Source organism: Amblyraja radiata, unplaced genomic scaffold, assembly GCF_010909765.2.
Source record: "Amblyraja radiata isolate CabotCenter1 unplaced genomic scaffold, sAmbRad1.1.pri S103, whole genome shotgun sequence".
Classification (NCBI taxonomy): domain Eukaryota; kingdom Metazoa; phylum Chordata; class Chondrichthyes; order Rajiformes; family Rajidae; genus Amblyraja; species Amblyraja radiata.
The window spans coordinates 1,168,402-1,182,221 of NW_022630094.1; the positions used below are offsets into that span (position 1 = coordinate 1,168,402).

A 13,820-nucleotide genomic window follows, 5' to 3' on the forward strand; every position below is an offset into this window, starting at 1 on the left:
ACGGGGTACTGATTGGGGATGATCAACCATGATCACATTGAATGGCGGTGCAGGCTCACTGCATTTCATGAACAGTAAGGCATTATTTGTGTTTTTTCTTGATTCCTTTGGCCTCTAAAAAGTTTCAGAAGTGACAAATCTGGCTGTAAATTTTTTAAATCGCCCATGGTTCTCAAGAGGGTTTTTACATACAAAAAGAAAACGCCTCTGAAGCAAATCTAGCGCCTTGGGAACAACAAAATGGCGTCCGGTATCATCGCTTCTTAAAGAACAGCGAGCAAACAATTCAGCGGGAAAATGCACGATAGTTAGTTATAGGTCCTCCACCGATTCTACAGCAACTGGTGGTCCGACAACTCCCCTCCCCCCCCCCCCCTCCCCGGCAGTGTGAAGCCTAGGTCCTCGATTCCCCTTCAATAGGCAATAGACAACAGGTGTAGGAGTGGGCCATTTGGCCCTTCGAGCCATTCAATGTGATGGCTGATCATCCCCAATCAGTACCCCGTTCCTGCCTTCTCCCCATATCCCCTGACTCCGCTATCTTTAAGAGCCCTATCTAGCTCTCTCTTGAAAGCATCCAGAGAACCGCCCTCTGAGGCAGAGAATTCCACAGATTCACCTTGAACCTGTGTCCTCTGGTCCTCGATTCCCCTACTCTGGGCAAGAGACTCTAACCGATCTATTCCACTGGTGATTTTGTACACCTCGATACGATCGCCCCTCATCCTCCTGCGCTCCATGGAATAGAGTCCCAGCCTGCCCCAACCACTCTCCATGTAGCTCACAGCCTCTAGTCCCGGCAACATCATAGAAACATAGAAACATAGAAAATAGGTGCAGGAGTAGGCCATTCGGCCCTTCGAGCCTGCACTGCCATTCAATATGATCATGGCTGATCATCCAACTCAGTATCCTGTACCTGCCTTCTCTCCATACCCCCTGATCCCTTTAGCCACAAGGGCCACATCTAACTCCCTCTTAAATATAGCCAATGAACTGTGGCCTCAACTACCTTCTGTGGCAGAGAATTCCAGAGATTCACCACTCTCTGTGTGAAAAATGTTTTCCTCATCTCGGTCCTAAAAGATTTCCCCCTTATCCTTAAACTGTGACCCCTTGTCCATCCTCGCAAACCATCCCAGCTCGACAAACATCTTTCCTGTGAAGCGTGAAGCCTTGAATGCTAGGCCTCAAAAAAAGCCCTCGACTGGCAGGGGAAGGGGCTACAGCAATGCAATCCCTTTCCTGACCCCTTTTTTTTTTTAAACTAAAGCCTGCTCAAGAGTGTATCTTTTTTTGGGGGATTTAAAAAAAAAGAAACCTCACCTTTTTGTCCAACTTCACCTCCGCACTTGGCTCTGCATAGAACTCAAAGTGTAGTGTTGTTGCACTAGGTGGGTACTTCTATATGAAAAAAAGGACAAAAAAAAGAGGGAATTTAATACCCAATTTCTTGGCTTTACTCAACGCTGCGTGAGTTACTTGGTACTCTAAACATTTTTGTCTTTAAATTAAGCTAATGTTTAAATGATGCTGCATCTTTGCCTTGGATCACCAAAGTTAGCCCTTTGCGATGACATAGCCTGAGGGGGCAAATGTGCCCCCCCCTCCAATCTATGCTGGAGAAACCTCCGAGGATTTGGACACAAAATGGCCGGGACTGAAAAACAAGATGGCTCCCAAATCGGGGTCAACTCCTCTAGCGGAAGTGGCGAGGCATGGGGGAGAGAGCGCGCGGTTGGCGGCCAGGCGCAAGGGCGCTCCGGTGCGCCAGCCGGCCCTTGGTCCGAGAGAATAAAGCACGGGCTGGCGCGTCAACTCAGCGTTTCCGCCGTCACCAGCGGCGAAGCTATCCTTGGGGGGGGGGAGCAACACAAAAAAAACAAAAACAAAAAAAACGGAGCATTTGCAGAAAACCCCCACACACGCTCGACTTCCCGCGTGAAGGCGTCTCTTCGACGCGCGCCGGAGAAGACCTCAAGGGGGGGCTTGGTGCCGAGTTCAGATAGGATCATCTCGAAACTTGTCCATTCGGGGCTGTCGTGCAATGCGCGGAGCGAGACGGGAAAGCAACGGGATAACATTTGATTCTTTCTCGGCCACAAGCAGCACAGGGAGGCACGTTATCGCGGCCGAGAGCATCGCGCAACTCGACTCGAATTCACACCGGGGTCGCAGGGAAAAAAGGGGGGGGGGGGGGGGGGAGCAACCTATGACGGATTGGAACACAACGCACAGAATCCCGTCCGGAATTTCGGCTTGGCAAACCCCCCCCCCGCACGCTGTTTTAAGACCATTTCATGGTGCATCTTCATCTGAAGCAGAGCTGCACGTCGCAAGACGCAGGGGGGGGGTGGACAAGCAGTACCAAGACTCCACATCGACGGAGGATCCATTCACGTCACCCAAGGCAAGGGACGAAAACAGTGGCCTCGTAGAAACCCCCCAGCGTTCTGCCTCTCTGGTGGCAGAGGCGGATGAGGAGGCACTAACAGCGTGGCACGACAACGCCTCAGAGAGTGCCGTTCATTTTAACGGGCTATGGAATGCAAGCACAGTGACAAAACGCAGGCAGCTCGGAGCAGAGCCCGGCAGGTCGCTCCGACTTCATCCCAAGCTCTCTGCAAAGCCACTTACCGACATCTGCAGGTTACGGCAGCACTCTGCAAGGCCAAATCCATTCTCCTTTCCGCCCCAACTCTGTGGAGAGAAAGATTTTACCTTTAGTGCAAAGGGAGAGAGGGAGAGGGGGAGAGAATGAGGGAGAGAGGGTGAGAATGTGAGAGAGAGAGAGGGGGAGAGGGAGAGAGGGAGAGAGGGAGAGAGGGAGAGAGGGAGAGGCGGAGAGGGGGAGAGGGGGAGAGGGGGAGAGGGGGAGAGGGGGGGAGAGGGGGAGAGGGGGAGAGGAGGAGAGAGGGGGAGAGGGGGGGGAGAATGAGGGAGAGAGGGTGAGAATGTGAGAGAGAGGGGAGGGAGAGAGGGAGAGGGGCAGAGGGGCAGAGGGGCAGAGGGGGACAGGGGGACAGGGGGAGAGGGGGAGAGGGGCAGAGGGGGAGAGGGCAGAGGGGCAGAGGGGGAGAGGGGCAGAGGGGCAGAGGGCAGAGGGGAGAGGGGAGAGGGGAGAGGGGGAGAGGGGCAGAGGGGGAGAGGGGAGAGGGGCAGAGGGGCAGAGGGGGAGAGTGGGAGAGGGGAGAGGGAGAGAATATGAGAGAGAGAGAGAGAGAGAGAGAGAGAGAGGGAGAGAGGGAGAGGGGAGAGGGGAGAAGGGGGAGAGGGGGGGGAGAGAGGGGGGAGAATGAGGGAGAGAGGGTGAGAATGTGAGAGGGGGAGAGGGAGAGGGGCAGAGGGGCAGAGGGGCAGAGGGGCAAAGGGGCAGAGGGGCAGAGGGGCAGAGGGGGAGAGGGGGAGAGGGGGAGAGGGGGAGAGGGGGAGAGGGAGAGAATATGAGAGAGAGAGGGAGAGAGGGAGAGAGGGAGAGAGGGAGAGAGGGAGAGAGGGAGAGAGGGAGAGAGGGAGAGGGGGAGAGGGGGGGGGAGAGAGAGACACAAGAGTCTCGTGAACTTACTTCTGCCAGGTGCTGCAGTCTTGACAACAGCGGAGTCCTTTTATCAGACCCCAGCCTTGTGATATAATTTGATCTTTTGCTGAATACGTACAGCAGGTTTAACACAGCCAGCACCACTTGCATGTCACATGATGCTAATAACGTGGTCAGGTGCTGGAAAAAAAAAGAGGTCGTACATTCGATTCGTAAGCAGGTTTAGCAAATCCGAAATGCGTCCGATGTAAACCACAGTGCTGGAGTAACTCAGCGGATCAGGCAGCACCTCTGGAGAACATGGAGGGTCTCGACCCGAAACGTCACCCATTCCTTCTCTCCAGAGATGCTGCCGGTTCCGCTGAGTTCCTCCAGGTTTTGTTTCGTCTATCTTCGGTTGAAACCAGCATCTGCAGTTCTTTCCTACACGCGATAGGTGACGTTTCGGTTCGAGACCCTTCCTCAGACCCGACCAGAAACGTCACCTGTCCACGTCGTCCAGAGACGATGCCTGACCCGCAGAGTGAAGGGCCTGTCCCACTTGGCCGTCATTTGCGCCTCATTTACGCGTCATATGTAAAATAGGTCGACGCGACGTCGCGCGCAAATCACACGTCATCATGCCTTCTGGTGCGCGTGACGTCATTAGAATACGGTTGCGCAGGGTGACGTAACCATGCGTCACCACGCGATACACGTGAGATGCCAGCTTGCGACGCCAATGCGTCAGCGTGCGTACGCGATACGTCACACAGGTGGCGCTCGAGGATTTCGTGCAGCACGTGTATGTGTGTGTGTATATTGTGTGTGTGTGTGTGTGTGTGTGGTGTAGTGTGTGTGTGTGTGTGTGTGTGTGTGTGTGTATATTGTGTGTAGTGTGTGTGGTGTTGTGTGTGTGTGTGTGTGTGTGTGTATATTGTGTGTAGTGTGTGTGTGTGTGAATATGTGTGTATGTGTGTGTGTGTGGGTGAATATGTGTGTGCGTGAATGTGTGTGTGTGTGAGTGTGTGTAGTGTGTGTAATGTGTGTGTGTGTAGGTGTGTGCATGTTTGCTGGTATGTTTGTGTGTGTGTGTGCGTGTGTGTGCCCGCGTGTGTGTGCGTGCGCGTGTGTGTGCGTGCGTGTATCCATGTGTTTATGTGTGCGTGCGTGCGTGTGTGAGTGCCCGCGTGTGTGTGTGTGCGTGCGTGCGCGTGTGTGTGCGTGTATCCATGTGTTTGTGTGTGCGTGCGTGTGCGTGCGTGTGTGTGTGTGCCCGTGCTTGTGTGTGCCTGTTTGCTGGTGTGTGTGTGTTGGTGCGTGACTGTGCGTGTGTGTCGGTGTGTGCGTGCGTGCCCGCGTGTGTGTGTGCGTGCGTGCGCGTATACGTGTGTTTGTGTGTGCGTGTGTGTATGTGCGTGCGTGTATCCGTGCGTGTTTGTGTGTGTGTGTGCCCGTGTGTTTGTGTGTGCGTGTGCATGTGCAGGATAGCGTACAGGGTATCGCTGGTCCGCGCAGTATCTCTAAAGTCCACTCACTTCGATGGAACTGTACAGGTGGCGGGAGAAGCTGTACTCGATGAGCAGGGCTGTGAAGTTCAAGACAGCCAGCAGGAGGGCTTTGAGCTGCTCGTTCTCGGGCCTGTCGCACACCAACATCCACGACATGGTCTCCACCGTCTGCCCAGCATCCGCCAAGATGCCATCGAAGCGATCCAGCATGTCCACCCAGTGGTACAGCTCGCACTGCAGGGAGAGAGAAAACTAGATTCAGAAGCACAAAGAGATCACCACCACCCCCCCCCCCCCCAGGCAGGACGCAGCTACCTCCTGACGCCTCCAATACCCGATGCAGCTATCCAACTAAAGGGGCTGTCCCACTTTGGCGACCTAATCCGCGAATTAAGAAGAGTGCCTTCGACCTTCAAGCTCGAGGGCACTCACTTGGAAAGCCTCGAGCTGGATCGACCGTCCGCACACACACACACACACACACGCACACGCATCGCAAAGGCGGGGGCCAGGAAAAGCGGGGAAGCGCTTTTGCTGGTGATGGAAAACCGAAGGTATGCTGGAGAAACTCAGCAGGTGAGGCAGCATCTATGGAGCAAAGGAAATAGGCAACGTTTCGGGTCGAAACATTGCCTATTTCCTTAATCTGTTGTCTTTCCGCTGACTGGTTAGCAGGCAACAAAAGCTTTTCACTGTACCTCGGTACACGTGACAATAAACCACCAGATGGCGTCGGGGAGATGGCAGCCCTGCCGGCAGTCTGTTTGTCTTTTCACTCTTGTTGTTATTTTTTAGTTTGTTAACATTTTTTGTTTTAATGTTCTTCGGTTTGTTTTGTGTGGGGGGAGGGGATCGGGGAAACTTTTTTACAGGTTCGTACCTTCCCGGAGATGTGATTGATTTTCGGATCACATTCTCCGGGCTCTGCGGCCAACCATCGATGGAGCTGGAGGCCTCAACGGACTGTAGTGAGCCCCACCGCGGGGCGCGGACTTAACATCGGAGCTGATCCCTTGCCTGGAATCACTCCCACCGCGGAACCAACCCCGAGGGCTCGCAGTCTCGGTTGAGGCCGAGTCGGGAGCTCCAACGTTCGACCTGCCCCGACGCGTGGTTCGATCGCCCGGCGCGGGGGAGCTGACATCCCTCCCGATGCAGGAGCGGATCGCCTCGACGCGGAGGGCCCGAACTCCGCCGGCTATGGGAGTCAAGATCGTCCCATAGCGGACGGCTCGAGGCCCACGACCGAGGAAGAACTAAGGTTAGGACATGAACTTTATTTCGCCTTCGCCTTGAGTATAAGAGCAGGGAGGTTCTACTGCAGTTGTACAGGGTCTTGGTGAGACCACACCTGGAGTATTGCGTACAGTTTTGGTCTCCTAATCTGAGGAAGGACATTCTAGCCATAAAGGCAGTACAGAGAAGGTTCACCAGACTGATTCCTGGGATGGCAGGACTTTCATATGAAGAAAGACTGGATAGACTCGGTTTGTACTCGCTAGAATTTAGAAGATTGAGGGGGGATCTTATAGAAACTTACAAAATTCTTAAGGGGTTGGACAGGCTAGACGCAGGAAGATTGTTCCCAATGTTGGGGAAGTCTAGAACAAGGGGTCACAGTTTAAGGATAAGGGGGAAATCTTTTAGGACCGAGATGAGGAAAACATTTTTCACACAGAGAGTGGTGAATCTGTGGAATTCTCTGCCACAGAAGGTAGTTGAGGCCACAGTTCATTGGCTATATTTAAGAGGGAGTTAGATGTGGCCCTTGTGGCTAAAGGGATCAGGGGGTATGGAGAGAAGGCAGGTACAGGATACTGAGTTGGATGATCAGCCATGATCATATTGAATGGCGGTGCAGGCTCGAAGGGCCGAATGGCCCACTCCTGCACCTATTTTCTATCATTCTATGTTCTATGTTTCCATCACAGTGAGGAATGTGTAGGAGTCACTGTGGTGGATGTTGATGTTAAAATGTGTTTTTGAAGTGATCTGTTACTTTTAATTGTATGGCTGACCTGGCCATTGAAATTCCTCGTATGTCGCAAAACATACTTGGCGAATAAAGTGTGATTCTCATTCTGATTCTGAACGAAATCAAACTCAAGGAGTCGACCCACCTTTCCAATATTCCATGTCTTGATCTGCTGAAGTTCCGTCAGGAGCTGTTCATCGTTGCAGGCTTTCAGCTTATCGATCAGAGCTCGGCAATCCGCAGGCTGCAACAGACAAGAGAACACATTTGAGCTTCACCGGAAACCCAGGCTAGAGGAAAGATATCGTCAAGCTTGAAGGCGTTCAGAGAAGATTTACGAGGATGTTGCCAGGACTAGAGGGTGTGAGCTACAGGGAGAGGTTGAGCAGGCTGGGTCTCTATTCCATGGACCGCAGGAGGATGAGGGGAGATCTTATAGAGGTGTACAAAATCATGAGAGGAATAGATCGGGCAGAGTCTCTTGCCGAGAGTACGGGAATCGAGGGCTAGAGGACACAGATTCAAGGTGAAGGGGAAAAGATTTAATCAGAATCAGAGGGGTAACTTTTCCACACACAGGGTGGTGGGTGTATGGAACGAGCTGCCGGAGGAGGTAGTTGAGGCTGGGACTATCCTAACGTTTGAGAAACAGTTAGACAGGTACATAGAAACATAGAAACATAGATAATAGGTGCAGGAGTAGGCTATTCGGCCCTTCGAGCCTGCACCGCCATTCAATGTGATCATGGCTGATCATCCAACTCAGTATCCCATCCCTGCCTTCTCTCCATACCCCCTGATCCCTCTAGCCACAAGGGCCACATCTAACTCCCTCTTAAATATAGCCAATGAACTGGCCTCAACTACCTTCTGTGGCAGAGAGTTCCAGAGATTCACCACTCTCTGCGTGAAAAATGTTTTTCTCATCTCGGTTCTAAAGGATTTCCCCTATATCCTTAAGCTGTGACCCCTTGTCCTGGACTTCCCCAACATCGGGAACAACCTTCCTGCATCTAGCCTGTCCAATCCCTTAAGAATTTTGTAAGTTTCTATAAGATTCCCCCCTCAATCTCCTAAATTCTAGCGAGTACAATCCGAGTCTATCCAGTCTTTCTTCATAAGAAAGTCCTGACATCCCAGGAATCAGTCTGGTGAACCTTCTCTGCACTCCCTCTATGGCCAGAATGTCTTTCCTCAGATTTGGAGACCAAAACTGTACGCAATACTCCAGGTGTGGTCTCACCAAGACCCTGTACAACTGCAGCAGAACCTCCCTGCTCCTATACTCAAATCCTTTTGCTATGAATGCCAACATGCCATTCGCTTTCTTTACTGCCTGCTGCACCTGCATGCCTACTTTCAATGACTGGTGTACCGTGACACCCAGGTTTCAGTACATGGATAGGACAGGTTTGGAGGGATGTGGACTAAGCGCAGGCGGGTGGGACTAGTGGTGGGTGTATGGAACAAGCTGCCAGAGGACCAACTCATCTTTCACCCAGCCACGGCCGAGTCGGTTAACGAATTGCTGCCGGGAATTTGTCCCGTATTTTGACGTTTTTAGATATGGATCAAACGCAGGCAGGTGGGACGAGTGTAGATGGGGGCATGTTGGCCGGTGTGGGCAAGTAGGGCCTGTTTCCACGCTGGGTGACTCTATGAACTTTGAATGCTTAGTATAATTTCGAAGTACAGCGTGGAAACAGGCCATTCGGCCCACGCCGATCAGCCGTACACCACTTCTAGGTTATCCCACATTCGCATCCACTCCCGACACAGAGGGCCAATTAACTCACACGTCTTTGGAGTGTGGGAGGAAACCGGAGCACCTGGAGAAAACCCACGAGGGTCACAGGGGGAACGTACAGACTCGATACAGACAGCACCTGTAGTCAGGATCGAATCCGGGGTCATAGAGTCATCGAGTAATACAGTGTGAAAACCGGCCCTTCGGCCCAACTTGCCCACACCGGCCAACATGCCCCATCTACACTGGTCCCACCTGCCTACGCTTGGCCCATATCCCTCCAAACCTGTCCAATCCATGTACCTATCCAACTGTTTCTTAAACGATGGAATAGTCCCAGCCTCAACTACCTCCTCCGGCAGCCTCTGTGTGGAAAGGTTACCCCTCGGATTCCTATTAAATCTTTTCCCCTTCACCTATGTCCTCTGGTCCTCGAGTCCCCTACTCTGGGCAAGAGACTCTGCCTGATCTATTCCTCCCATCAAGGACCCACACCATCCTGGCCACACACTCGTCTCTCCGTTGCCATCGGGAAGAAGGCACAGGAGCCTGAAATCTGGAACATCCAGGTTCAGGAACAGCTTCTTCCCCACAGCAATCAGGCTATTAAACTCGCCTCCGCTCGGTTCGCCATAACCAGCCTGATCTCCCGGTGGCTCAGCACTTCAACTCCCCCTCCCATTCCCAATCCGACTTTCTGTCCTGGTCCGCCTCCATGGCCAGTGAGGACCACAGTAAATTGGATATATTGTGTATATATATGGTCTATGGTATATAGACACACTGAACATTTATCTCCAGTTCTGTATTATGTTTACATATTCTGTTGTGCTGCAGCAAGCAAGAATTTCATTGTCCATCTGGGACATATGACAATAAAACACTCTTGACTTGAGCATTATTTCAACATCCAATAAAATTATAAAAGGACTGGACAAGCTAGATGCAGGAAAAATGTTCCCAATGTTGGGCGAGTCCAGAACCAGGGGGCCACACACAGTCTTAGAATCAAGGGTAGGCCATTTAAGACTGAGGTGAGAAAAAAAGTTTTCACCCAGAGAATTGTGAATTTGTGGAATTCCCTGCCACAGAGGGCAGTGGAGGCCACATCACTGGATGGATTTAAGAGAGAGTTAGATAGAGCTCTAGGGGCTGGTGGAGTCAGGGGATATGGGGAGGTTGGCAGGCACGGGTTATTGATTGGGGACGATCAGCGATGATCACAGTGAATGGCGGTGCTGGCTCGAAGGGCCGAATGGCCTCCTACTGCACCTATTTTCCATGTTTCTATGTTTCTAACACACCATTCCGCGGAACAGGAGATAAAGACCAGATCATCCGTTCGGCCAAACGGTCGGGACTCACCGCTTCAGTCGGAGTTTTCTTCAACTTTGTTCTATCGACTTTCATTTTTCTTTCTGTGTCTACAATCTAGACCTGCAAGGGAAACAAAAAAAACGATTCAGAACGTGCAGCTAAAAACGCGGCCACAGTCATTTCATTCAATAAACGACAACTGGTCGGAAAATTTCAGAGACTATTTACAGAAGTAAAACCAAGGAACACACATTGTATGTGTGCAGTTTTGGTCTCCTAATTTGAGGAAGGACATTCTTGCTATTGTGGGAGCCCAGCGTAGGTTTACAAGGTTAATTCCCGGGATGGCGGGACTGTCATATGCTGAGAGAATGGAGCGGCTAGGCTTGTACACTCTGGTGTTTAGAAGGATGAGAGGGAATCTTATTGAAACATATAAGATTATTAAGGGTTTGGACATGCTAGAGGCAGGAAACATATTCCCGATGTTGGGGGAGTCCAGAACCAGGGGCCACACACACAGTTTAAGAATAAGGGGTCGGCCATTTTGAATGGAGATGAGGAGTGGTGACTGTGGGATTCTCTGCCTCTGAGGCCGGTTCTCTGGATACTTTCAAGAGAGAGCTGGATAGGGCTCTTAAAGATAGTGGATCAGGGGATATGGGGAGAAGGCAGGAACGGGGCACTGATTGGGGATGATCAGCCATGATCACATTGAATGGCAGTGCTGGCTCGAAGGGCCGAATGGCTGTTGTGAAGGGGGAAAGATTTCATAGGAATCCGAGGGTAACTTTTCCACACAGAAGGTGGTGGGTGTATGGAACGAGCTGCCGGAGGAGGTAGTTGAGGCTGGGACTGTCCGAACGTTTAAGTAACACTGAGAAAGGTACATGGATAGGACAGGTTAAGAGGGCGGTCGAGGCAGGTTCTCTGGATTCTTTCAAGAGAGAGCTAGATAGGGCTCTTAAAGATAGCGGAGTCAGGGGATATGGGGAGAAGGCAGGAACAGGGTACTGATTGGTGATGATCGGCCATGATCACATTGAATGCTGGCTCGAAGGTTCGAAAAGATTTAATAGGAATCTGAGGGGTAAATGTGTATTGATTCTCCAGAGAGCACAGTGATTTGCACAGGTGTTTAAGTAATACTCTTTTTAAAAGCAAGCAGCATGTGAATCAGTCCCTCAAAACATTAACATGTGCGAGCTTTCAGTGAATCTGCAATAAAAGCTGAGTCATCCATTATTCATCAACTTTCACTTTCGAGCAATCCAAGTGTTTTTTTAGTTAGTGTGTGTGTGTGTGTGTGTGTGTGTGTGTGTGTGCGCGTGTGTGTGTGTGTGTGTCAAGCCAGTGCTAAATAAAAACATCCTCGACTTGCTAGGGTAATGCAGAGGAAGGAACTGCTGGTTTAAACCGTAGACACAATAAGCTGGAGTTAAGGGCCCGTCCCACTGTACGAGCTAATTCAAGAGCTCTCCCGAGTTTTTTTTTTAAATCGGACTCGTGGTAAGCACGTAGAATGTACGTAGCGGGTACGTCGGAGCTCGGGACGTCTCTTAGCGGCTCGTAACGTTAACGCAAGGTACTCGGGAAACGCGGTAAGCTCGTGAAGATTTTTCAACGTGTTGAAAAATGTCCACGAGAGCCCCGAGTGCCTAGGAGCGGCTATTACCGTAAATCTCCGAGTTCGAATCAGGGGAAACTCGGGAGAACTCCTGAATTAGCTCGTCCAGTGGGACAGGGGCATAACTCAGCGGGACAGGCAGCATCTCTGGAGAGAATGGGCGACATTTCAATAGACAATAGGTGCAGGAGTAGGCCATTCGGCCCTTCGAGCCATTCAATGTGATCATCCCCAATCAGTACCCTGTTCCTGCCTTCTCCCCATATCCCGACTCTGCTATCTTTAAGACCCCTATCTAGTTCTCTCCGATCGAGACCGTTTGCAGTAGCCATTTAGCTTAACACCGCCCCTTCCCAGCTCTCCCAGTGTCTCCGCCTCTTCAACTCCCACTCCCATTCCCAATCCCAATCCGACCTTTCTGTCCTGGGCCTCCTCCATGGTCAGAGTGAGTCCCACCGTAAATTGGAGGAGCAGCACCTCATATTTCGCTTGGGTAGTTTAGTTTACACCCCAGCGGTATGAACATTGACTTCTCCAATTTCAGGTAGTCCCTGCTTTCTCCTCCCCTTCCCAGCTCTCCGCCTCTTCCTTTCTTCTTCCCGCCCCCCCCCCTCCCCCATATCAGTCTGAAGAAGAGTCTCGACCCGAAACGTTGCCTATTTCCTTCGCTCCATAGATGCTGCCTCACCCGCTGAGTTTCTCCAGCATTTTTGTCAACCTTCGATTTTTCCAGCATCTGCAGTTCCTTCTTAAACATTTAGCTTAACTAAGTAAGTGCGTTTATTGGCCAAGTATTCACCAAGTATTCACATACAAGGAATTTGCCTTGGTGCTCCGCCCGCAAGTAACAACATGACACACAGTGACAGTTACGAATGACTCAGAGAACACTAAACATTAATAATAATAAAACATTAATGATAAAACACCATTGATCAAGCATGTGAACCAACAAAATACCAGATCAAAGGGAGGCTACAGATTTTTGGCTGTTGAGTCGAGCAACTACTCGTGGATAAAAACTGTGTTTATGTCTGGCTGTGGCAGCTTTGACAGTCCGGAGTCGCCTTCCAGAGGGAAGTCATTCAAAGAGTTTGTGGCCAGGGTGAGAGGGGTCAGAGATAATAGACAATAGACAATAGGGGCAGGAGTAGGCCATTCGGCCCTTCGAGCCAGCACCGCCATTCAATGTGATCATCCCCAATCAGTACCCCGTTCCTGCCTTCTCCCCATATACCCTGACTCCGCTATTTTTAAGAGCCTTATCTAGCTCTCTCTTGAAAGCATCCAGAGAACTGGCCTCCACCGCGCTCTGAGGCAGAGAATTCCACAGACTCACAACTCTCTGTGAGAAAAAGTGTTTCCTCGTCTCCGTTCAAAATGGCCGACCCCTTATTCTTAAACTGTGTGTGGCCCCTGGTTCTGGACTCCCCCAACATCGGGAACATGTTTCCTGCCTCTAGATCAGTGGTTCCCAACCTTTTTTTGGCCATGCCCCACCTAATCACCTCTAAAATCCTGATGCCCCCCCCCCCCATATTTTAGCACGAGCAGACAAAGAAATAATCTCAGAAAATGGAATTTACTCAAAATAACATCTGAAACATAAACTACATATGTTTACCTGATGCCCCCCTTAAAAATCAAATTGCCCCCCTGTGGGGCGTACGCCCCACGTTGGGAACCACTGCTCTAGATGATCTTGCCCGCTCGCTTCCTGGCGGTATGTTATAATTATAGCCATTGACCTTTCAATTTTTATCTGCCTGCTATTCTGTGAGATTTAGACGTAGTCTGGGGCGTGGTTTGCGGCTGGGGTTCTGGCACAGACTCCCAAGGAGTTTAGTTTACTCTATAAGGCGCGTTCGGTACAGGCTGCTCCTGCGCACCCTATACAGGTTCACAATCTCTTATCCGAAAACCTTGGGACCAGACACTTTTCGGAATTTTTCGGAATTTTTCGGATTTCGGAATGGAAGATTTTTAGCGTAGATTTTAACGTTTAACGGGTGGCTCAGTGGTAGAGTGCTCTGCTCGTGGCCGCAAGGTCGCAAGTTTGCGCCTCGATCCCGGCAGTTAAAAATGTTCGGTTTTCGGAGCTTTTCGGTTTTCGGAATTTCGGATAA

At 51.1% G+C, this 13,820-nt stretch overlaps 1 protein-coding gene across 1 annotated transcript in view; it reads right to left on the bottom strand.

The window, feature by feature from the left end:
• Nucleotides 1-13,820, bottom strand: part of LOC116969085 (E3 ubiquitin-protein ligase HUWE1-like) — a 97,976-nt gene that overhangs the window by 63,326 nt on the left and 20,830 nt on the right. The window contains exons 2-7 of the mRNA XM_033016034.1: nucleotides 10,116-10,187; nucleotides 7,149-7,247; nucleotides 5,056-5,262; nucleotides 3,566-3,718; nucleotides 2,638-2,700; nucleotides 1,327-1,404 (exon numbers count right to left, since the gene is read on the bottom strand). Coding sequence (XP_032871925.1) covers nucleotides 1,327-1,404; nucleotides 2,638-2,700; nucleotides 3,566-3,718; nucleotides 5,056-5,262; nucleotides 7,149-7,247; nucleotides 10,116-10,160 — 645 coding nt within the window. The 5' untranslated portion in view covers nucleotides 10,161-10,187. The remainder of the gene's footprint in view (nucleotides 1-1,326; nucleotides 1,405-2,637; nucleotides 2,701-3,565; nucleotides 3,719-5,055; nucleotides 5,263-7,148; nucleotides 7,248-10,115; nucleotides 10,188-13,820) is intronic.